This window comes from Rhodotorula toruloides (assembly GCF_000320785.1).
Source record: "Rhodotorula toruloides NP11 unplaced genomic scaffold Scaffold20, whole genome shotgun sequence".
Lineage (NCBI taxonomy): Eukaryota > Fungi > Basidiomycota > Microbotryomycetes > Sporidiobolales > Sporidiobolaceae > Rhodotorula > Rhodotorula toruloides.
Window position 1 is genome coordinate 270,890 of NW_015622980.1, and position 22,052 is coordinate 292,941.

The 22,052-nt window shown below is 61.5% G+C and overlaps 12 protein-coding genes across 12 annotated transcripts in view; 8 read left to right on the top strand and 4 right to left on the bottom strand.

Annotated features, from left to right (window-relative positions):
• Positions 1-69: 69 nt before the first annotated feature.
• RHTO_03404 (protein disulfide-isomerase A1) lies at positions 70-2,328 on the top strand (the record flags this gene model as incomplete). The annotated part of the gene is made up of 7 exons (XM_016417075.1): positions 70-206; positions 693-723; positions 780-886; positions 951-1,524; positions 1,582-1,880; positions 1,945-2,263; positions 2,326-2,328. 7 exons carry the CDS (start codon positions 70-72, stop codon positions 2,326-2,328), a joined length of 1,470 nt encoding a protein of 489 aa, XP_016271604.1.
• Positions 2,329-2,853: 525 nt separating this feature from the next.
• Positions 2,854-3,870, top strand: RHTO_03405 (uncharacterized protein; the record flags this gene model as incomplete). The annotated part of the gene is made up of 2 exons (XM_016417076.1): positions 2,854-3,235; positions 3,299-3,870. The coding sequence occupies 2 exons, from the start codon at positions 2,854-2,856 to the stop codon at positions 3,868-3,870; spliced, it is 954 nt and encodes a 317-aa protein (XP_016271605.1).
• Positions 3,871-4,035: 165 nt separating this feature from the next.
• On the bottom strand, positions 4,036-5,550 carry RHTO_03406 (D-lactaldehyde dehydrogenase; the record flags this gene model as incomplete). The annotated part of the gene is made up of 6 exons (XM_016417077.1): positions 4,036-4,087; positions 4,147-4,330; positions 4,439-4,994; positions 5,150-5,200; positions 5,262-5,404; positions 5,487-5,550. 6 exons carry the CDS (start codon positions 5,548-5,550, stop codon positions 4,036-4,038), a joined length of 1,050 nt encoding a protein of 349 aa, XP_016271606.1.
• A 167-nt stretch (positions 5,551-5,717) lies between these two features.
• RHTO_03407 (uncharacterized protein) lies at positions 5,718-6,608 on the bottom strand (the record flags this gene model as incomplete). Its single annotated transcript, XM_016417078.1, has 1 exon — positions 5,718-6,608. The coding sequence occupies one exon, from the start codon at positions 6,606-6,608 to the stop codon at positions 5,718-5,720; it is 891 nt and encodes a 296-aa protein (XP_016271607.1).
• A 471-nt stretch (positions 6,609-7,079) lies between these two features.
• On the top strand, positions 7,080-8,945 carry RHTO_03408 (uncharacterized protein; the record flags this gene model as incomplete). Its single annotated transcript, XM_016417079.1, has 10 exons — positions 7,080-7,097; positions 7,158-7,300; positions 7,367-7,445; positions 7,506-7,616; positions 7,675-8,012; positions 8,071-8,105; positions 8,157-8,447; positions 8,510-8,542; positions 8,596-8,776; positions 8,855-8,945. 10 exons carry the CDS (start codon positions 7,080-7,082, stop codon positions 8,943-8,945), a joined length of 1,320 nt encoding a protein of 439 aa, XP_016271608.1.
• A 547-nt stretch (positions 8,946-9,492) lies between these two features.
• RHTO_03409 (uncharacterized protein) lies at positions 9,493-11,544 on the top strand (the record flags this gene model as incomplete). Its single annotated transcript, XM_016417080.1, has 2 exons — positions 9,493-10,635; positions 10,696-11,544. 2 exons carry the CDS (start codon positions 9,493-9,495, stop codon positions 11,542-11,544), a joined length of 1,992 nt encoding a protein of 663 aa, XP_016271609.1.
• Positions 11,545-11,798: 254 nt separating this feature from the next.
• Positions 11,799-12,527, top strand: RHTO_03410 (uncharacterized protein; the record flags this gene model as incomplete). Its single annotated transcript, XM_016417081.1, has 4 exons — positions 11,799-11,988; positions 12,051-12,107; positions 12,171-12,254; positions 12,364-12,527. The coding sequence occupies 4 exons, from the start codon at positions 11,799-11,801 to the stop codon at positions 12,525-12,527; spliced, it is 495 nt and encodes a 164-aa protein (XP_016271610.1).
• A 400-nt stretch (positions 12,528-12,927) lies between these two features.
• Positions 12,928-13,887, top strand: RHTO_03411 (uncharacterized protein; the record flags this gene model as incomplete). The annotated part of the gene is made up of 2 exons (XM_016417082.1): positions 12,928-13,026; positions 13,096-13,887. 2 exons carry the CDS (start codon positions 12,928-12,930, stop codon positions 13,885-13,887), a joined length of 891 nt encoding a protein of 296 aa, XP_016271611.1.
• Positions 13,888-13,948: 61 nt separating this feature from the next.
• RHTO_03412 (expansin family protein) lies at positions 13,949-15,295 on the bottom strand (the record flags this gene model as incomplete). Its single annotated transcript, XM_016417083.1, has 7 exons — positions 13,949-13,978; positions 14,041-14,113; positions 14,169-14,322; positions 14,378-14,396; positions 14,460-14,851; positions 14,909-15,059; positions 15,122-15,295. The coding sequence occupies 7 exons, from the start codon at positions 15,293-15,295 to the stop codon at positions 13,949-13,951; spliced, it is 993 nt and encodes a 330-aa protein (XP_016271612.1).
• A 348-nt stretch (positions 15,296-15,643) lies between these two features.
• On the bottom strand, positions 15,644-17,928 carry RHTO_03413 (D-arabinono-1,4-lactone oxidase; the record flags this gene model as incomplete). Its single annotated transcript, XM_016417084.1, has 5 exons — positions 15,644-15,944; positions 16,026-16,238; positions 16,307-16,959; positions 17,016-17,510; positions 17,617-17,928. 5 exons carry the CDS (start codon positions 17,926-17,928, stop codon positions 15,644-15,646), a joined length of 1,974 nt encoding a protein of 657 aa, XP_016271613.1.
• Positions 17,929-19,029: 1,101 nt separating this feature from the next.
• Positions 19,030-20,829, top strand: RHTO_03414 (protein of caleosin family; the record flags this gene model as incomplete). The annotated part of the gene is made up of 9 exons (XM_016417085.1): positions 19,030-19,402; positions 19,465-19,586; positions 19,647-19,735; positions 19,858-20,028; positions 20,100-20,148; positions 20,215-20,296; positions 20,388-20,404; positions 20,536-20,571; positions 20,650-20,829. 9 exons carry the CDS (start codon positions 19,030-19,032, stop codon positions 20,827-20,829), a joined length of 1,119 nt encoding a protein of 372 aa, XP_016271614.1.
• An 830-nt stretch (positions 20,830-21,659) lies between these two features.
• RHTO_03415 (uncharacterized protein) overlaps positions 21,660-22,052 on the top strand; it is a gene marked incomplete at both ends in the record, with an annotated part of 1,052 nt that continues 659 nt past the window's right edge. The window contains one exon of the mRNA XM_016417086.1: positions 21,660-22,052. Within this exon, the coding sequence (XP_016271615.1) occupies positions 21,660-22,052 (393 nt within the window).

The following is a 22,052-nucleotide window of genomic DNA, read 5'->3' on the forward strand; positions in this document are numbered from 1 at the left end:
ACGACGCGCCGCCTCCGCATCCCTCCCCTCTTGACCTCTTTCACTTCACTCCAATCTCGCTTGGACATCATGAGGACATCGGCAGTTCTTTCGCTAGTCGGCCTGGCAACGGCGGCGTTCGCCTCGGACGTTGTCGACCTCACCGGCACGACTTTCCCCGACTTCGCAGCGCAAGATCTGACTTTGATTGAGTTCTTCGCTCCCTGGTAAACTGTCGCTCCCCAAACTCGATGCACGAATCTGCCGCTCGCTTTTGACGGCGCGCACACATCCCGGCACGTCCTGTGGACGGAGAACGACGAGGGGTGCGGTGGGGAGTGCGCGACGTGGAGCCTTGCGGTGGCTGTCACACGCGCGCTTGGTGGTGGGCGGATTGCAGAAAGTCCTCTGCTGCCTGCAGGGGTACTTTCGGATCCTTGCACGGCGCCCGCACGGCAGGGTTGCGCCAGGAGGAGACCTCGCTTCGTCTTCCGTCAGCACCGGAGCAAAGTCGTGCAGAACGCGCGTCGGGAGGGGTGGCGCAGCCTCGAGGTGTTCTCTACACTCGCACAAGGTCATTGCAGCCCTTCCGAGACGCGTCTCCGCGGTGGACGAGGCGTTTCGAGGACGCGCACCCTCCCCTCAACTCGCTTTCATAAGCACACCCGCAACCCGCTTGATGCAGCGTACTAACCCTCTCCTTACTCGCACAGGTGTGGACACTGCAAGGCGCTCGCTCCTCACGCGAGTCCCGCCCAGAACGCTCACCTCGACTTCCCACTAACCGCTCTTTCCGGCAGTACGAGGAGGCCGCCACAATCCTCAAAAAGGACAAGATCCCCATCGCCAAGGTTGACTGCACTGTGGAGTCGGACTTGTGCTCGTCGCAGGGCGTCAATGGCTACCCGTCAGTTCCGAGCTGCCAACTCGCTTATCCCCAACTCGTCGCTGACAACGTTATCGCCCCGCAGCACGCTCAAGGTGTTCCGTAAGGGTGTCCCTGCCGAGTACGGTGGCACGCGGAAAACGGACGGCATCGTCTCGTACATGAAGAAGCAGGCGCTCCCCGCCGTTTCGGACGTCACGGCCGAGAACCACGACGAGTTCAAGACCGCCGACAAGGTCGTCCTCGTCGCCTACGTCGACGAGTCCGACTCGAAGACGCAGAAGACGTTCCGCGACTTCGCCGACCAGTACCGCGACGACTACCTCTTCGGTCTCTCGACTGACGCTGCTGCCATCGCCGCTGCCAACGTCAAGCCTCCCGCGGTCGTCATGTACAAGACGTTCGACGAGGGCCGCAACGAGCTCGAGGGCAAGATCTCGAGCGACTCGCTCCTCACCTTCGCCAAGGAGCACTCGGTCCCGCTTCTCGACGAGATCTCGCCCGACAACTTTGCCACCTACGCCGAGGCCGGTATCCCCCTTGCCTACATCTTCGTCCCCGCCAACGACCCCAAGCGCGAGGAGATCGTCAAGGCCATCGAGCCCGTCGCGCGTGAGCACAAGGGCAAGATCAACTTTGTCTGGATCGACTCGAACAAGGTGCGTTCGCCCGCCGTTCCATCCGGTTGTAGCAGCTCACTAACGTTCCGACCACAGTTCGCCGACCACGCCAAGTCTCTCAACCTCCAGGAGCCGACCTGGCCCGCGTTTGCCATCCAGAACATCCAGGCCATGACCAAGTTCCCTCTCGACCAGTCCAAGACCGTCGACTTTGCCACCGTCTCGTCGTTCGTCAAGGACTTTGCCAACGGCAAGATCCAGCCCTCGATCAAGAGCCAGAAGACCCCCGCCGTCCAGGACGAGCCCGTCTACGTCCTCGTCGCCGACGAGTTCGAGAAGGTTGTTGCCGAGGACAAGGACCTCCTCGTCGAGTTCTACGCCCCGTGGTGCGGACAGTGAGTCGTGATGCTTCGTTCCTGCGCTTGGCGAACGAGGACTGACGCGCTCTTTCCGCCGCAGCTGCAAGAAGCTCAAGCCCACCTGGGACACCCTCGGCGAGCGCTACTCGAACGCCAAGTCGAAGATAACCGTCGCCAAGTTTGACGCGACCGAGAACGATATCCCCTCGTCGGCTGGCTTCCGCGTCGCCGGCTTCCCTACGATCAAGTTCAAGGCCGCCGGCTCGTCCGAGTGGATTTCGTACGAGGGCGACCGCTCGCTCGAAAGCTTTGTCGAGTTCCTCGAGGCCAACGCGACCAACGACATCAACTCGCCTGACGACGAGGAGGCTGAGCTCGAGGGCGAGAGCGAGGTCAAGTCGGGCCGCCACGACGAGCTTGTGCGTTGGCTACCCCTCCTTTACGTCGACTTGCTTGGTTGCTGACTTCCGCTTTCACGCAGTAAACGCCTCGACGAGCGAATGCGGAAGGAGCAGTAGGAAGGACGACGAGGCGTACTCTACGACTAGACGGGGAATCAAAGCTGGAAGGTGTTTGTGCTCTCTCTCGCATTGGCCTGGCACGCTGGCTGGCTTGCTCCTATCGTCCTGAATCTGGCCAAGATCGCAGCTGGCGAGGCGAGCAGCGCCTTCGAGGAGAGCGGCCATACCTTCGACGCTCGGGGACGAACTGCTGGATTCGCGAGGGCCTGCGCATGACTGCAAGCGCACCGGCGTACGGCCCCGCCGCACGAAGCTGCTTCTCGTGGTTCCCGCCTCCTTTCCGCCCCCTCTATCGTGCGCTTGCGAGGGGAGAAGATCTCCGTCGCAAGGCTTTCCGACTGGCCCGATACGTTGTTCGAGAGCCATGAAAAACATTGGCGCGCTGCCGCTCCTCCGGGAGAGGTGGTCGTTGGTCCCGTTCTCGGCGACGCCTCTCTCCCTCCTTCAATTCACTCGCTCAGACTCAAACCGCTCAGATCCCGCTCGCTATGACTGTCACGATTCCTGTCGAGCTCCAGCAGTACATTCTCGAGCTCGCCATCCCCCCGCTCATCCAGCCTAGCCTCAACGAGCGCGTCCGACTCTGCAAGACCTTCTCGCTCGTCCATCGCGCCTGGACGCCCATTGCCCAGCGCGAGCTTCGCGAGCATTGCGGGATCAGTCTGGACGGCGTCCTTTATCATGAGCAAGCTGCCCAACGGTCTCTCCTTGCGGCGACGAGGGGTGGATGGGCTGGCAAGCGACTCGAACTTCGAGTGTCGGGGATTACTGCGTTGAATTGGCGTACAGTCTGCGCCTCACCGGTGGAGGAGCTTTGGCTTACTTGTGTTGTCTACCGCTGGGTGTCAGTCCCGCACAACCTCCCGCAGAGTGCGTTTCAGTTTACCTCGGCTCACGTTCGGTCTGGCGTCTGACCGAGGTTTTCCTGCGCAGCGGTGAAGAAGCTGCACTGTGCGGTATTTGAGCTGGCAACGACGAGCATGACCGACCCCCTCTACAATTTTCCCGCGCTCGAGTATCTACACCTGCGTCGGCCAACGAGACACCTTGATTGTCTCTCCATGTACCCCTTCGCCAGCACCCTGACTACCTTGCTGATCGATGGCGCTGAGCTCGGCGGATCGCTCTTAGGGACCGTCCGAGACTGGCAGGATCTGCCCCTACGCGTTCTCTTCTTTGCTACGCCCAACCGCGTCCTCAATCGTCAGGAGCTGCTTGCCCTCCCCCCTACACTTCAACACTTTGCTTACCTCCCCGGAACGCCGGCAAAGGACGATCCCAGTGCCAAGTACGACTTTGCGACGCCCCCATTCCTCACACTCCCCAAGTCACTCCGTTCGATGACCTTCGTCACGCCGCAACGCATGTCGATCGACCACGACATCGCTCGCTCTGTCCTCAAGGTTGCGGCCAAGAATGTCGGAGCGAGGTTTACCGTGGTGGCGGAGGAGAAGCACGGTAAGCGATTCAGCGCGGAGGAATGGGCGATATCGGTGGGAGCGTGAGCAGATCTAAGCTCCTCAGAATGCAGTACATTCCCTCGATCTCTTAAGGACGGCTAAGCGAGAGACTCGGAAGCAGGAAGCCGGGCAGGTTCTTGTCTTGCTCGAAGCAACTGACTGCTGAACTGCCTATACTTGCACTCTTTTTAGCGTCTCTAGCTCCCCAATCTACGCGCTCCACTTCTGCTGGTACTCGGCGAGGCTCTTCGCCATGTCGAGGCTGCGCAAGTCGAAACAAGTCAGCCCGTCACTCACGCTCGACTTGAAAGCCGTACGCACACAGTGTCCTTGGCCTCGATTGGCTGCCACTTGAACGTCTTGCGGACCTTCGACGTGTCGATGACGTTCGCCTTGGGCTTGGGGTTGCCGGGCTTGCCCTTCTCCGCGTTTGTGAAGGAGGACTTGAGCGAGTCGTCGGCGTGCTCGAAGAAGAGGTCGAGGAGGGGCTGGTAGGACGAGTCGCCTGCCGAAAGATAGAGGATGTTAGCGTCAGAGCAGTCCTGAGTGGATCAGGGGTGATGACGAAGGGGCAGACGAGGGCGGGCGGAGTGACCGAGAGACTGGAACGCACTCGTGGCGACGAGGAAGCGCTGGTTGCCGGCCTCTTCGACGAGGAGCGACTCGACATGAATCTTGGCGACGTCACGGACGTCGACGAAGGAGCCGAAGCCGGCCTGCGCATCCTCGGCGCTCTTCTTGCCGGTGAGGAAGCCGTAGAAATTGTTGATCGACGTGTTGAGCTTGTCGGCGGACGGCGCCTCGTGCTCGAGCGGACCAAAGATGAGGGGCGGCTGAATGGTCGTGATATCGAACGAAGGCTTCTCCTCCTCGACGAACTTCCACGCCGCCTGCTCCGCCTTAGTCTTCGAGCAGCGGTACGCCTGCGAAGGGTCGACGTCCTTGCCCTTCTCCTCGACCTGCTTGGGGCTGTAGTCGTTCCAGTCTTGCTCGGTGAATGAGTAGACTGGGTCGTGCGGGTTGACGACGGCGGCGAAGGAAGAGGTGATCACGACTCGCTTGACGCGGGGCTCTTTGGCGGCGGAGCGGAGGGCGTTAAGCGTGCCCTGGACAGCCGGGTTGATGAGGTCCTTGTACGGGTCGGTAACGTTGAAGTGGAAGGGGGAGGCCTGCGGAGGGGGACCGAGGTCAGTCCGAAATCGTCGGAGTAAGTCGGCGGCGCTAAGGGAGAGTCGGCTCGAGGCCTCGACGAACTGAGAGAGACCAAGGGAGCGGGATGGAGGGAAGAAGGCAAAGCCGCGGGCAGAGGCGGCGAGAAACGCACGGTGTGGACAACAGCATCAACGCCCTTGACCGCCTCGTCGAATGCGCCGGGCTATGTCCAGTATAAAGCGTCAGCCGAGCGTCGTAGCTGGCCTGGAAGAGGTGTAACGCACAGCTTCGACATCCTCGACAATGACGAATTCGAACTTGTCAAGCCCCTGCTGCTTGAAGCGGTCGACGAGGTATTGTCCCTTCTCCTTCGACCGCACTGTGCCCCTCACGCGGAAACCGGCTTGCAAGAGCTGCTGGGCGACATCTACAAGTGGAGGTCGGCGAACGAGGTGGGGACGAGGCAAAGGTCAGCGAGCAACGACTGTGCGCATAATCGAGAGACGTACGGGCGCCGAGGAAGCCACTGGGACCCGAGATTAAGACAAAGCTGGAAGCAGGAACAGCGGGCATCGTGAGCGAGTGAAGTGGAGGAGGGAAAGAGGTTTCGCAGGCAGAGCGGAGGAGTCATCCGCGTTAGGCGCGTTGTCTGGCAAGCAAAACGATGTTGCAATTCGTTGTAGACGTCGAGATACTCCGGGTTCGAGGAAGAGCAAGGACGATATGTTGCAAACACCGAACTACGCTCCCTCGTCTGTCGCCGCATCCTGCGCCTCGTCTACATCAGTGTCCGCTCGCTCCGCACGCTCTCCCGACGCCGCCTTCCGCCCTCGACGCAGCAGACTGTCCCTGAGCATTTCCTCCCGGATCTGCCGCGCATATCGCTCGAGTTCCTCGTCGTCCGCGTCTTCGGGTGACGTAGATGGTGTTGCATCGTCTGCTGGATGATTCAGCGCGGAAGGGGATGTTGACGTGGCGGAAGAGCTCGAGGCGGAGGCAGGAACGGAAGACGATAGTCGAGATGAGGCGGCCGCTCTTCGGTTGAAGAACGCGTAGCCCTCCCATCCGGCGCATACCACGACGACCGCCTTGACTGCCCAAGTCCACAGCACCTTCCGCAGGATGAGCCACAGCAGGCCATATCCCGCCCCCTTCTTCGCAATTTGAGCCGCGAGCGGCTTGTCTCGCGCGAACGCCCGCCAGCGAGGCTTCGCCCTCAGTCCCGCGTACGCCACCGCTCCTCCAATACCTGCCAGCAACCAGACCACTGTCGCGATCAGCCCGCCCCACATTGCTGTCCACGCCAACACCCTCACCAACCATCCGAGCGCCGTCCAGATGTGGCCGAAGATGTATCGTACGAAGCGGAACAAGTACGGCCATACGACGCGAAGTATTTTGGCGAGAGCGGTAAAGACGACGAGGCGGAAGAGCCATGGGAGGTAGAGAGACTTGAGGGAGGCAGAGAGGAAGCGGAGGGTCGAGAGGTCGATCTCGTCATCGACGGAAGGGAGGGGCTCGGCAGGGCTAATGAGAGGAGGCGGAGTATCGGTTGGCGAGTCTGCAGCGGAGGGATCGGGCGAAGAAGGGGGAGGCCGGGAGGGAGGAGAGGGAGAAGTCGACGTCGGCATGGCGGCCGAAAGTGTTCTCGGTGTCTGGTGAGGTTGGCAAGCGCCGTCAGAAAGCTCAGGACCCAATCCGCGCGTCTTCAGGCGCACCTGAGCTTCTGAACGATTCCCTCACAAGACCCGAGATGAGGAGGAAGAGGTGGGTGTACAGGCGATGGACACGGTTGGTGCGCTGCTGGGTAGCGTACTGCAGCCCGATGCAATACCCTGATAGCAGACCCAAGGCTTTTAGCGGTATCGGGCGGGACGACGGAGTTGAAGAGATGAAGCGACTCCTCTTGGGAGACGACAACACCGTCAGCTTCGCTCGACAGGCTCAGCGACCGCTCGAATCTGCTTCACAGACCTGTAGGAACTCCTCGCAGCCCGCCGTCTTGCTCCCAACTCGCTTCACCCTCTCCTCGTTCCTCCCCACCGCCCGAACCCCTTGTGGGTGCTCCTCTCCGTCGCTGAGCTACTGAAGACAGAGCAACCATGTCGTACCATCCTCAAGTGCGTACAACTCATCTCCGACTCGCTCTCCGTTGCCAGCTGACTGGTGTGCGTCTACAGCCCGGCTTCCAGTACTCGCCCTCGACGTTCTCGTCGTCTCAGCGGCAGCAGCAACCGACCATGGCCAACATCCTGAACCACCAGGACTCGTACAGCGTGAGCGCGACGCAGCAGCAACAGCTTGTGGGAGATGAGGAGTACAAGTGCGTTCTCTGCCGCGAGATTTGGCTCGCCTCGTAACGGGTTGGACTAACATGACTCCTTTGCAGCCGTCTTCTCAAGAACTACAAGCTCGCACACTTGCGGATCGAGGAGCAACGGACGGCTATGCTGGAGCAGGAGAAGCAGGTTGGTGTCTCGCTCGAATCTCGCTCGCGGCACTCGCTGACCCCCTATTGCCCCTCGCAGAACGCCGCTCTGCGAAAGCACATTATGCTGCTGGAAGGCGGAGACTCGGGTGGAGCGACTGTCATCGGTGTGCACTCGGCGGGAGGTGGCGGAGGAAGCACAGTTGACGATGTGCGCACGGTTTGATCTCCCGCTACGCAAAAACCCGCTCACCTCCGCTTTTCTACAGTTCACGATCAAGAACTCGTCCTCCTCGCTCGAGCGGCGCATCAACCGCTGGGCCGCCGACACCCTCGCCGCACACATGCGATCCGCTCCTCCTCCCCCGCCCGGAACCGACCCTTCAGCATTCCAGCACCTCGCTCTCGTTCCGCTCGCCGAAGCGCTCTACCAGGACGTCGACAACGTCGCCGCCTCGCCCTTCATCGTCGGACTGAGCCAGATGGGCTTCGACTACCCCGGCTTGGGAATCGTCGTGCAGAGCTTGCTGCGGCACGTCATGAGCCAGCTGCTTTGCGATGGTATCGTCAACAAGCTGCTCGTCACGAACTCGGAGGATGCGAATCAGTACATTTGGCCTAGTCTGATTCGAAGGGCTCGTCAAGCTGACGCCTCGCGCCCATAGGGAGTTGACGAAGCTGCACGAGCAGCTCTTCCACCGTACGCATTCCCTGTCTTGCCTCAACGCAGCTGCTGACCGCGCTCGCGTAGGCGAACCGCTCGTCGCCTCCGTCTGGCGCCGACAAACCTTCTCCGCCGCCGTCGACTCGCTCGACCCTGAAATGTCGCTCTCGCTCTTCCGCGAGCACATGCCACACGTCTTCTCGCTCATCAACCCTTCGCCGACTATCGCGCCTGAACTCGAAGCCGTCCTGGACGCGAGTTACGTTTACAGCCGCATGCTGCACAAGAGCTACTCGCCGGGCGGTGCGCTCGAAGGAAGCGGGTTCTACAGGAGCTTCGTGTGCCAGGTCGGTAGCCCACTTGACCCGACTCAGCTTGGTGCGTTCCGCTTGGTCCCGCCATCTCTCGCTCGCTGCCAACTGACGAGTATCGCCGCGAAGAACTGATCAAGAAGTGCTACCGTACTGAGCGAGGTGAGCCACTTTTTAAGCCTCATTAGGACGACTTAAACTGACATTCCCCGCAGGCGAACCCGAGCGAGTCGGCGCCTGTCTCTTCCCCGGTCTCGTCAAGGAGACAGCGATCGACACGACACCTCTTCCTTCGCTCTCGATTCGACACGGTCCTGGAGCGCAGAACGGTCGACAGCCGCTCAAGAAGCGCGAGACGCGGACGCTGGTCGTCCGGCGGGCGCAAGTAATCTGCGAGTAAGTGGCGCAGCGTCTCTATTCGCTTTAAACAAATACGTATACATTTTTGTTAACCACGCTATCCCTGCTTGACAGGTGCGCTCTCGCAGCCGCGCACGGAGTCGGCGGCGCAGGTCGTCAGGCGCCCATCCACCCTTCCGCTTCTCTTTCGCCTCAACCGCAGTGACCGCTCGCGTTTTCTCCAGCTGGACTGCTCGCACTCGACGCTCTCTTATACCTCTTCACGCGCTCATACCTTTGTTCTCCTTGTTACGCACCCGCAATCATACCTCGTTCTTTGAACCTCCTTCGTCCGCCAAGGCCCGCTTGCGCTGCATCTTCGTTCGTACAAGTTTCTCCTTCTCTCGCTCACTCGGTGACCTTGCGCTGACCTTACTGTTCGACAGGTCTCATCGCTCCGCGGATTCGCCGGGCCTCCTCCCGCTCGCGTGTCTGCTCACACCCCTCCTCGCCCTCGGCTTCATTCTCGTCACCTGGCCGCTAAGCGCGTCCCCCCGCTTCTGTACTGCTGCTCGGTTGTTCGCGCTATGCAGCCAACGCTCGACGCGACCATCCTCCTTCGCGCACCTCGCAGCATCTTTTCCTACCGAATGCCGGTCCAGTCAGAGTCAGCTGCCCCGAGCACTGCCTCTTCTCACCCAAGCGACGAGCCAGACGACGCGTACGAACCCAGCTACGCATCGTCGCAGTCCTCGCACTCGCGCTATCCTTCCATGGCGGGACCTCCGGAACCGCCTCCCTCCTTGACCTCGGATCGCGACGCCTTGCCGTTCCCTCCACCTCCCCAACCCCTCGAGAACGCCTACGACAGCCCTCAGCTTCAGCGACTCTCGCCTCGACGCCCTCTGCCTTCCCTCCCAACCGGCCCTCGGTTCGTCCCTCTTCACACCGTACCTCCAGCACCGCCGAGCCTTGGAAAGGGCAAAGGCCGAGCGAGCGAGGAGGATGTGACGGCGGAAGAGGAGAAGCGCGCTATTGCGAGGACAAGGGGACTGGACGACCTGCTCGAGCGCGAAAGGGAGGAGGCGGATGCGGTCGGCTTACTCTCGCCGGCGACGACCGACTTGCCCGCGTACCCTGCTGTCTCGCAAGCTGCATTACAGCGACATGCGAGCACGAGCAAGCGGCTGTTGATGTCGTTGCCGGAGGAGGGCGAGCGGGAGAACGAGAAGGCGCTTGCGGCCGTCGAGGAGGTTCGGCGGCTGGCCAACGAGGACACGGCGCGGCAAGTCGATGCCGATATGATGGGGTCGAAGGCACGTCTGGCTCGCGAAGCCGATGAAGAGGAGCAGTCGCGTCTCGCGCAGAGCCGGACGGCGGAAGCAGCGGCGTTGGAGAAGCGAATGGAGGAGCAGCTGCGACTGGAGGATATCGACGGAATGGACGACCCTCCCCCGCCGATCACGCCGGACGATGAAAGAGGCGGGATGCTGCCGTTGACGGACACGAAGAAGCGGCTTGACGAACCTGCTGAGGTCCGAGCGACTGGTCCGGTTGCGCCGCGTCCCGCGTCCTATCGCCTTCCGCCTCCGCCTGTCGCCGTCTCGGCAGAAGCAGCCTATCCTCCCACCGTCTCGCAGAGCCGCTTTCTCGAGCCGCAAAATCCCATGCGTCCCCCGCTGCATCCTGCGCAAACAGCTGCTCCCGCAGCTTTGGCTCGACATGCGACCACAACGGAGCTGCCAACACCAGTAGCGGTCCTTCCTTCGTCGCACGAAACGTCCATCATCTCTTCGGCGCCTGGTCGCCTACCATCCATGCTCGCGGCGAGCGAACCCCTATGCGCGCCGCCTCTACCGCGACATCGCTCGTTGGGTCCCGCAGCGTCCTTCTACAGCACAGGGCTCGGGTTAGCGGTGCGTTCTCCTCATCTCACCAGGCGGACCACGCTGACATGCGCTTCTTTTCTCGTGCAGGACCCGACCCGCTCCTCCACCTTGACAGCATCGGTACGCCAGCGACAGCCCAGCATGATCCTCTCAGAACCTTTTTTGGGTCAAGAGCCGCTTACAACGGCCGACATCGCTCTCACTACGTCGCATCAACGCGGCCTCAGCTGGTCCGAGTCTTCTGCACTACCGCATCCCGCCTCATTTGCGATACCGCCCGCACCGACGATTCCCGCTCATCTACCTGTGGCGGCGGTCACCCAGGCACTGCCGCCCACTTCGACGTTTTCGGAGTTTGGCGCTGTTCAGCTTCCTTACCGCTCGTCTTCCTCGACGCCGGCACTCGTCCATCACCCAGCACAAACCGTTGCCGCTCCGCAAACTCCTTCACCCTCGTTCCAATCTGCGGTTCAGCCTACACCCGCTTTCTATACCGCCGTCACGCCTGGCGGACCCCTCCTTCCCTTCTACGCCTCTGCTTCGGCAAGCCCGGGCGGCCCGACCTCGTATTATACACCTCTCGGTGCCACGGCCCTCCCGCCCAATCGCATACATGCCGCCTCACTTCCGCCACCTCCCGCTCAACCAGTCTTCGCCTCACTCCCTCCGCCTCCTCAACCTGTCACCTTCCCTTCCCTCGCCCCACCGCCACAACACCTACACCCCGTCGTGTCGCCGCCTCTGCTCCACCCGCATAGAAGTGCCTCGGCACACGACTTGCGCCCATCATCCCGGTCGTCAAGCATCTCCCCTTCTTTGCTCGGGGAACGGACGCCACCCAAGCCAGCTCGTGCGGCGAGGATGAGTACGATTAGGAATCTGTTCGGGAAGAAGGGTGGAAATGGAGCAGGCCTAGGGGAGATGCCGGAGGAGTGAAGGAGGAGGAGGAGACGAATTGTAGCGGTTCCTTCGCGACTGCGGCCTGTCCCACAACCGACTCATCGCTTCCGTGTGATTATCAGCGACTTATACAGCATCGTAGCGCATTTGACGAGAGTTGACCTGTCCAGTCCGCTGCAAGAAGTGCCTCTCTTGCTCTTCCCCTTCGCGACATTGCTTCACTCTCGCTCCAACCTGTCCAGGCTGTGTCTTTCACCTGCTCTCTATTTCTACTACCTACTACCCTCGCCATGCCCACGCACGACGCGGCCGACTCTCACGGATCCCACTCGCCCATCTCCCATCTTCATCAGCAACGCCCGCACCGGCTCTACCAGGGCCACCGGCGCAAGTCATGGATCGTCAATGACACGGACACGATGCTAGAGCTGCGAGCTCGTGCGCGCACGTTCGACGGAGCGTACACTCGCGCTGCCCTTAGTGCGTTCCCTACCTACCTTGCGTGCTCGTGAGACGTTGCTCACCGGCTCTTGATCTTACAGGCAATCTCGGATACGCTCTCCTTGTCCTCAAGATCTTCTCGCACGAGTTCGCCAGGAGTGCGTCGTCCTACTTCCCCTTTACTCCCGACTCAACCCGCTGACCTCGCTACCGGCCGAAAGTCGGCCTGATCTACGCCATCATGTCGATGCTGCTGCTCGTCATTGCGCAGTACAGGCGTAGACGGAGCGATCACGACTTTGCGGGTGCGTTCAGCGCTTCTCGCCGACTTGGCTTCTCCTGCACAGGACCGGAGGGTCCCGAATTCGCTCGAGTCGCCAGGGACCGTATATTGACACCCTTCCTGTTCCGCAGACATCCACCGTCCCGAGATGAATACACCAACCGTCGTCAAGGCGAGTGAGCGCATCTGGGGACGCGAGTTCCGCACGAGCGGGGATGTCGTCGTGCTTCTTGGCGTCGTCTGCACGGCGCTGTACATGGCGCTGTTTGCGCTCATCATGCAGCTGGACGCATAGGTGTACGGGAGGGATCAGGGTGCGTGCTGCAGCGCATCAGCCTCGTTTCGCCTCCACCCACTGACAAGCATGCGTCGCTTCTCCCAGCTCCGCCTCGCTTTACAACGGGTCGGTGCCAAGCGGTTAACGATACGCATGGCGAAAGGCGAGCGACGAGCGGCGGCTGAAGATGTCGAAGGCGACTGGGTGCACCGCCTCCCGTCCGCCGGAAAGTCCGGGCCATCTCTCTCCTCTCCTCCTCCCCTCTCCTCCTTCTACCACTCCCCATACGCTTCTCTGTCTTCTCCTCAGCGCCCAGTTCGGCCGAGCAGCCTGACCAGACTCGCCCTTGCGCCCTTCCCCCACTCACGACATCTCCTTCGCTCCTCGCTATACTCGCTCAACACGCTCGCCGAAAGAGATGTCACCCGACGACGACGCACCGCACGTTCGTGACCGGGACAGTGAAGCGTTGTTGACCGCGATGGACAGCGTCGAAGTCTCGCAGGAGGAGCGGCAGGTTCGTCCGGCTCATCTTCGTGATTCCGATCCGCTGTGCACTTCCTAACCCCTCTTCTACGACGCTCAGAACGGATACGACATCAGCTTACTCGCGCTCAAACCCCGCAACTCCGCCCATCTCCCCAACTCGCTCGCCGTCGAACACGAAGACCCCTTCGTCGACGCAGACGAACGATCTCCGTTGGCGCACCCCGACTCTTCCTTCGCTGCCTCTGATCGTCCGTCCTCTACTCGTTCATCCGAACAACGCACCCGCCTCACCGCCGTTCCGCCAGTCTCGAACACCGTTCCGCGCTTTGCCGCCGCAGCCTACCAACACCGAGCTCAAGCATCCGAGTCTCGCTCGTCGCTCACGAAGCATCGGTTGGAGACGATGTTGGCGGGCGAGGCGCACGAGGCGGACGAGGAGAAGGGAAGCTGGGTGGTTGACGGAGTGAAGACGAGGGTGAAGAAGCCGCTTTGGCAGCGAAGGTGGCTGCTCCTCGTCGCTGCGGTCGTGGTACTTTCCGTCTCCGTCGGCGTCGGAGCGGGCGTCGGCGTGATGATGAGCCGAAAGAACCACTCGACGGCGGCGGACAAGCAGGACACCGCGTCGACCTCAGCATCGTCGTCCTTCACCGCAGTACCACACACGGCTATCCCTTTGCCCGCCTCCAGCTCTCCTTCCTCCTCGCCGCCCGGTTCGGCGGGATTACCTGCGACTGCGGCTCCCACCGACTCGGGATCAGCGGGCGAAACGGCTTGGGACTCGTCTCCAACGCTCGCTCCACAGGGAGCGTCTCCTTCTGCCGCAGCTACAGAGTGGGTGCCAACGTCGGATGCATGGTCGGGCGATGAGACGGGCTCGGGCTGGACGTAGACGTTTGCAAGGCTCTCTCGTTTCGCAAAGGGTTACAGGGAAGAGAGACCATACAGAACCCTCAGTCGATAAACTGCCAGGAGATGTCGAACTGTTGACGCCGAGAGTCAGCTAAGTGTGAGAGAGGGAACAAGCGAGCAAGCGCAAATGCACCCATCCTTCGTCGACTGTGCCGAGTTTGTTGTATGCGCCGGTACTTAAGTCTACGTACCCAGGTCCCTCGCACCTGCACAAACCCAACTATCAGTCTCCTCCGCTTCTCAGACCGCAAAGGAACGCACGAAGGACACATATCCGCGACCTGCACATCTATCGACCCTCCCTTCCCGCTCGTCCTCGTGATCCGAATCATCTTGCCACAGTTCTTGCCGCCGGCGTAGGTCTCGGTCTTGAGGGCGCAAATTAGGGCGCTGTCGGGGTTGACTTTGCCGCAGGCTGCGAGAGGGGAGAGTTAGCTTGGAGGGGGACTGGGAGGGATCGAGTTACGTACCGCCTGCGACGCCGTTTTGCTGCCCGTCGAGAAAGTCCTAAGCACCCTCATTATCTCAGACCGAAGAAGAAGCGCTGCGCACTGTATAGAATGTCGCCTTTCCAGTATAAGTCTGGCCGTTCGCCTTTCCCGACGCCGTACTGCCGCTGGCCGACGCACTCGCCGTTCCTTTCGGTTCGCCAGAGACTAAAGAGGCTTTCGATGACTCAGTCGAGGACACAGGGATGGAAGTGGAGGCGGCGGTGTCGTCTGTCGAGGGAGAAGTCGTCGAGCCGGCAGTGTCGACAGGCGACAATGTAAGGTCTGTCGCGGAGGCAGTGACAGATGGCGATGTCGTTACGTCTACTGCAGCCGGTGTCGTTGTTGGCGCGGCAGCACCGGACGGTGTTGCGAAAGACGTCGAAGCGGAAGAAGCAGGATGCGTATAGAGGTAATATGCCAATCCGACGACGCCTAGCAGGCCCATCCCAATTCCTGAATTACCATCCCGTCAGTGGGGAACCAAGGGGAAAGGGGAGAAGCAGGACGCACCGAGCCAGACCTGCCAATTCCCGAACGGACTTCCTGTATCTCGCGCTCGCGCTCGTCCTCGTTCTTCAGGTCCTGCGTCTTCTGAAGCGGAAGAGCGAGAGTCGGTATCTGTCTCGTCGCTGGATTCGCTGGAAGGGTAGCTTCGCCGACCCTGCGCCCTTGTGCAGAAATCAGCCTCTCCTCGCTCAAGACTTGCCCGTCCGCAAGACGCACCTTGCGCAACGACCTGGCCTCCCAGACCACCCTTGACTTCTCAACATCCCCCCTCGCCAACCGTCGTCGTTTCTCCCGCCCAGCGCGCAACGGAAGCGGCGCAAGCAAGCCAACTTTGTCCTCTGTCTCTTCCTCGTTGCCCGATCCGCCGTCAGCACTGTGTCCAGAACGCATGTAACTTGCGAAGTCAGTCAGAAGCGAGCACAGCGCAGCAAGTGTGAGAAGAGCGAAGGAGGAGCGAAGCAGAGGGACGGAGAATCCGCGGACTTGGCGTTGAGGAGCGAGGGTGTCCTCGGCTCGCTCGTTGGGGGGTTGACACGGGGGAAGGGAGGAGCGAAGCTGCACGAGAGTGTGCGAGCGCTGAAAGGCAGAGAGAAGGGCGGGTTGGGAAGGTCAAGCTTCTTGCGAACGACGCCTCGTCGACGAAGCAGAAAGAGGTTGTGTAGGATATCAAAAAGGTGCAGTACGTCTGGTGAAGGGTATGTCTAGACTAGTTGGTAACAAGCTGCGCGGCCGCACACGTCACGGCCTAACCTTCCACCTCCTCACCCTCCTCTCCATCTCCCCCTTCCCCTCCTCCGCCTTCCCCGCGGCGCACTCATCAACCAAATGCCTCCTCACATACTCATTCACCAACACCCCCCGTGGGTCAACCCTCTCCCTCACGCGCAGGAAATCGTCGAAGCGGGGATAGAGGGCGCGCAAGTCCGAGGGAGAGAGGTGGTGCGATTTTGCCCAGTGGGGTTTGCCGGAGAAGGAGGTGTGGAGGAGGGTGGCGAAGTGGGAGAAGTAGGAGCGGTAGGGGACGGGGAGGTTGAAGGGTCTGCGAGCGAGCGAGCGAGAGATATCCTCCCATCGTCAGCTTCTCCTGCTCAGAATTCGGCAAGGAAACCCCGCGACGCACCGGTACTGAATAGCACCGAGATAACACCCCCTCCCTCCCCCCGTCGGACTCAACCACCCATCATCTCTCTCCGTCCACCTAACCTCAATCGGGAAATGCGCTTTGAGTGGGTACCCCGGGCGCGCGAGTTCGGTCGTGTGGAAGGCGTTGAGGGTGTAGAGTGCGGAGCCGGTTAGGGAGTAGGGGACGCAGGATTCGTAGGTGTATTGAGGGCTGCGAAGGGAGCGGGGCGCGCGTCAGTACGGCTGGGCGAGTGCCGGACAAAGGGAAAGAGGACGCACAACCCGCAGTCGTAGTTAAAGATCTTCACGCCCAGATCAACTCGATAGCTCGGCTCGTCCTCAAGGATCGGCCAAGGCAATTTCTTCCGGCCGCTCTTCGCGTATACCTCGGAGTCGTTTTGGTCGGAGGAGGAAATGGTGAGCGGTGAGATGGAGCGGGAAGGGGAGGAGGAAGGAGAGAGCGGAGGAGGGGTGTAGGGTGGTGTGAGGAGGTCTGAGGGGAGCTTGGTAGGGCGCGAGGGACGGTCTGCGTCGAGCGGGCGGAAAGGAGGGGAGGTAGGGCGTGCGGAAGTCGATGGAGAAGGACCGATGTCGGACGAGGCGGGCGAAGGCGGGCGGTTAAGCTTCTGCTTCTCCTCCTTCGCCTCCAACTCCTGCTTCTCCCGCTCCTTGTCCATCGCCTCCAACCCCCTTACGCTCGGCCAAACTTCGCTCCCCTCCGTCCTTCCCACCACCCTCTCCCATACTCCACGGAGGAACAACCGCCAATCCGCACGCCCAGGCTGCTCGTGGAAAGTCCACATGAACCAGGCGTGGTAGGGGAGTAAGGAGGGGATGTAGCGTGTTAGGGAGAGGACGAGGGCGTGGATGTGTTTTGCGAGGAGGACGGAGGAGAGGTAGGTTGTAAGAGCGGAGGGAGGGGGAGTGATGGCCTGCGCGAGAGTCGTGTAAGGTGACGTGAGGAGGAGGAAGAGGGAAAGGAACGCACCTTGGTAGTCCGGTTCAACCGACTGATCTTGACCCTCCCAACCTGCGGGAACCACCAACACCTGACATGTTCCGCGCTCTCGGCAATCTCCCTCCACCTCTTGTTGAACTCGTCGAACCGCATCGAGAAGACCTCTTCCTCGAGCTTGAACGCTCGCTCGACGCGCATCCCGACTCCTACGATGATACCCACTGCGCCGAGGCCGCAAAGAGCGGCGTGAAAGAGATCGGGGTCTTGCGCTGGGTCGCGCGAAACGCGCACGACGGGCGCGGAAGGGAGGGGAAGGACGATGTCGAGGAACGTTGCGCAGGTCGAGATGGAGGGGAACGAGACGCCCGATCCGTGCGTCGAGGTCGAGATGGCACCGGCGAGGGTTTGGTCCGAGATTGAGCCGAGGCAGGACATGGCGAGCGAGCCTTTTTCGAGCAGGATCGGGTGAAGGTCGCGCAGGATTATCCCGCCTTCGGCGTGGAAGGTCTGCGTCGCGGGATCGACCTGGCGATAGGCGGGAATCGGGTCCGGACGAGGAGCAAAGTGGGAGGAATCGAAGGTCGAGGTCAGCTGGGGCGCTCGTAGGTGGCTGGGAGGGACGCGCACGCACATCGAGGACCCTGTTGAGACCCTTCAAGTCGAGGATGTACCCGCCCGTGCAGACGATATCGCTCGGCGAGTGACCCGCCCCTGCAGCCCTCAACTCTTGCCCCTCCCTCCTCGCGAGCTCGACAGCCCAGCGGACATGCTCGACGGTGGTAGGACGGAAGACAGCCTGTGAGGTGGATGAGAAGGTGGTTGCCCAGTTTGTGAAGCGGAGGGGTGGTCCTGCGCGGATCGTGAGAGGGTGCAGGAGGGCGCGGAGGTCGGCGGTGGAGAGGTGGTCGAGCGGGGGTTGGTCTGGCGGTGGCAGCGGAGCCATTCCGAGTGCTAGTGAGCTGTAGTAGCCCTGTTGTAGGCTGGTGAGAGAGAGCGAGGAAGACGAGTGCGTGCTTTGCTGATCGAGGACGACGACTTCCGGTTGCCGAGCGAGTCTCGGCCTCGCTCTCAAGAATCGCTTCCACCGCGTCCATCGCCACGCACAACACGGCACACTCGATCGACTGGTACCCGCAATCCACTCGGCAGCACGGCCCCGCCCCGCGACCTCGAGCACAACGTCGCTTCCTGCTCGAACGACGGAACAACCGACGCTGCAGATCCAATACCCTGACAAGCGTGCGCTCTATCGACCCACGCGCACACAACCAAGCTAGTTATCATAGCGCGCTCGATCGAAGCACGCGCGGCGATGAAAGAGGCCGCAACTTGGAGCTGTTCTTTGCGCACTTGTCGAGGGCGTCGAGGACGACTCTTTCTCCTTCACCTGCGTGCATCCGATGTGATTGCTTCGACTGCTTCCCTTCGCTGACGGAGACGGATGCCCATCGCGGCTCGATGAGCGTCGACACGGCACCTCCTGTTACTCGCCACAAGAGGACCCTCGCTTCGCGCTCTCCCCTTCGACTCTCGCTTTCTTCGGCTTGCGCAACAGCACTCTGTGGTGCTCTTCGACGCTCGAAGCACGCCTCGCACCGAGCGAAGCAGCCGGTGCTGTCACAGCTGCACTGGCTGGACTTTCCTCCGTTTCCCTGCTCTTGCTCGTGGCTCGCTTCGACTTCGCTTGGCTCGCGTCCGCCTTCGACTACGCCTGCGTGTTTGCTCGCGCCCATTAGCGACAGTCCAGCGCATCAGCTTGAGCAGATCGACCGCCAGCCACTCTTTCCAGCTCTTCTTCCGAACTCTCTCGCTATGCTCTCCTCCCTTCGACCCTCTCTTCCGCCTTCCGCCGCCCGCCTATCCTCCCAGACGCACTCACACGTCTCCCGTCTTGCCCAACCCGACTCGCACCCAAGAAACCACTCGCACGATTCTGACATTCCCCTCTCACGCTCACGATCCCGACCAACCCTCCGCTCGCTCGATCATCGCCTCTCTCTCGCCTCCTCCTGCTCCCTCGACCCTCACTCTCACAACAGCCGGGATGTCACCCTCTTACGCACAAGCTACTTCAGCGTGGTTACCCTCCCCCTCCGAAATGCCGCAACCCGACAAGGCTCTCCTCGCGACGACAGAGGACGTGACGGCGGGGAAACACTCTCCATCGACGATCGCGCACGGAAACGAGAACGCAAAGGTGCAGGTCGTTGGGGAGTTGACGCCCCCTCTTACGCCGCCGGGTGAGAAGGAGGATTCGATTGCGGCGGGAGAGGGCGTGAGGAGGAGGAAAGTGGGGAAGTCTTCCGAGGACGAGGAGCACGATGTCCCGGGCAAGGGTTTCGTGCAGAGTATTGAGGGGACTGTGAGTGCGGAACGCTACGTCCCGGAGGACCTCGACAAGCGGATCTACAAGCCTTGTGCGTCCTCCCTCTCCTCTCTTCCTCGCGAGTTCCTTGGAGAGCTGATGGTGGGCACGCAGGGGTTCCGCGCGCGAACATCGCTGCGACGCCGGAGCATCCGTACGGCACGACCGCGGGCGGGTACGCGGAGAAGCACAAGGACGAGCCCGTTCTCGCTCAGCACGTCGCTTTCTTCGACAAGGTGCGATCCCTTTCACCCCCCTTAAACCCTGCGAGTGAGACTGATGGTGGCGAATGATAGGACCGCGACAACATCCTGTGGCCGCTCGATACCTGGCGCGGGTTCCGCGAGATGGGGTACAGTTTCTTCTGGTGCACCTTCGCCATGTGGTGCGTCCCTGCGCTCTTGTTTCCCTTCCCTTCTCTCCCGTCGTCCGCCGCTCCGTCTCTCGCCCATGCCACTCCCACGTATCGCTCCGCTCGGTCGCAGTCGCTAACGCTCCTGCACGCAGTGTGATCCACTTCTTCTTCTCCTGGTTCACCACCCCCAACCGCATCCTCCCCGACCCCTTCTTCCGCGTCTACATCTCGAACGGACACCGCTCGAAACACGGTTCCGACACGGCCGTGTTTGATTCAGAAGGCAGGTTCATCCCGGCTAAGTTTGAGGAGATCTTTACCAAGTGCGTGGAGCGTGCGATGTGAAAGAGGGAGGAGGGCTGATGAGGTTTTGTTTGTTTGGTGGCGGGAACAGGTTCGATAAGGGCAACAAAGGCGGCTTGACCTTCCGTGAAGGCGTCCAGGTGCGTTCCTTCTCCCTTCCCTCCTCCGTATGAAGCGACTGACTGACGCCCGCTCGCGGCACACAGCTCATCCACGCCCAACGCCAGGCCGTCGACCCGATCGGCGTAGCTGCCGAGTGCTTCGAGTGGGCTAGCACGTACTTGCTGAGTACGTCTCTCCCTCTCTCTCTCCAACCTTCCTTAGGGTGAGTATGAGGCGCTGACGAGATTTGCGGTGGTCGTGGCGGTGGTGCGCGCAGTTTGGCCGAAAGACGGGGTATGTTTCCGCCTCTCTCATCCCTCTCTTCTTCCTCTTCCCTCTCTCCCTAGCTCTCGACCGTCGCAGAGCTTCGTACTGACTCTCCGCACTCGTCTCGTCTCGTCTCGTCTCGCTTCGCCCGGAACTAGATTTGCGACAAAGAGTCCATCCGTACAGTCTACGACGTGCGTCTCCCCTCTCCTCCCTCGTCCCTCCCACAAGCCCTGACCCTCTGCCTTCCCTTGCTTCTCCGGAATTCGCAGGGTTCGCTCTTCTACCTCGTCGCCGACGCAGAACGCCAACGCTCCCTCGCGCGCCTCGAAGCTCGCAAACACATGTCCTGGCCCGCTTGGGTTTGGGATTCGGTGCCCGGTCCGTGGAGGGGGTGGGGGAAGGAGAACAAGGCGAGTGGGTTTGAGTGGACGGAGGAGAAGTTCCTGTAAGGGGCGAGGGAGGGGGAGGGGGGAGGTGTAGATAGCGGAAGCTCGAGGGTGGTCTGAGCCGGTCAAAGTACAAAGCGTTTTTCAGTTGTTCTTGTTGCGGGTGTACGAACTGGCTTGAAGAACGGGCGAGCGAGCGAGAGCGGATAAGAACCCGAGCGAAGCAAGAAAAGCTGTTCTTCGGTGAGCGACGAGAGAGCGGGAGACCAGCCGTATGGCGTCTCCGCTGAGTCACTTGTGAGCAACAGACTAACACACGCTGATGCTGGTCGTCGATGGCGATGAGCGAGTCCAAGCGAGACGCATCGAACCGAACGAGCGCAAACAAGCGCACAAACTAGTTAGCTCCCTCCGCTCCTCCGCACCGCTCCTGTCGTTGCTGGAGCCGAGTCTGGGTCTGCGACCGACGAGCGATGCGAGCGCCAGCCGTGCAAGTACGGTTGCGGAGGTGGTGGGTGTTCGGTGTGCAAGCGAAGAAGAGAGCGGGAGGAGAGAGGAGTCGAGGTTGCGAAGGGTCTGCGTGGGTGGGGAGACCGACGGGGATTGGCGGTGAGGTCGGTGAGAATCGTCGCTGTAGGGAGCGCGTCAAGGGCTAGCAGGCGAGGAGAGAGGAGCGAGGAGGAAGATGGCAACGAGATTACTTGGGACTACGATTACAAGAATAGCTCGTCGTTGCTATTCCTAGTGCGGGCAGCGCTGTGCCTGCTGCGGCAAAGTGTCTCGCGGGCGGTTGTCCCTCTCGCGCTCCCTCATCTCGCTCGCCAACACAGGGCGCGCTCTCTCACGGGGCTGAGCGGGGGCGAGTCTGACGCTCACCAGCAACCCGCGCAAACATGCCGCGCACAGGCTCACTCACACCGCCCATCCCCTCGCCGCCTCTCGCAAACCCGCAACACGCCCGCTCGCACCACACCTCGCCCCCGGCCTCACCCCAGCCCACCCATCGTCCGCAGACACCGCTCGAGAACGACCAGGACCCGTTCCTCGCCCAAGTAGCGCGCATCCCACTCACAGAGGAGGACAGGCAGGAGGGCTACGACGTCGAGCTCCTCAATGCCAGACCGAGGGGCCGCTATTCATCCGACCTCGCCCCCGCCGCGGGCGCGAGCGACGCAGACCACGACTCGTTGCTCGGTGCGGGTGCGCTCGGAGAGAAGTACGGCGCGGGCGCAGGAGGAGGTGGACTCGGAGGGTCGGGCGCGCCTCTACCGCCGCGGGCTGGCTTG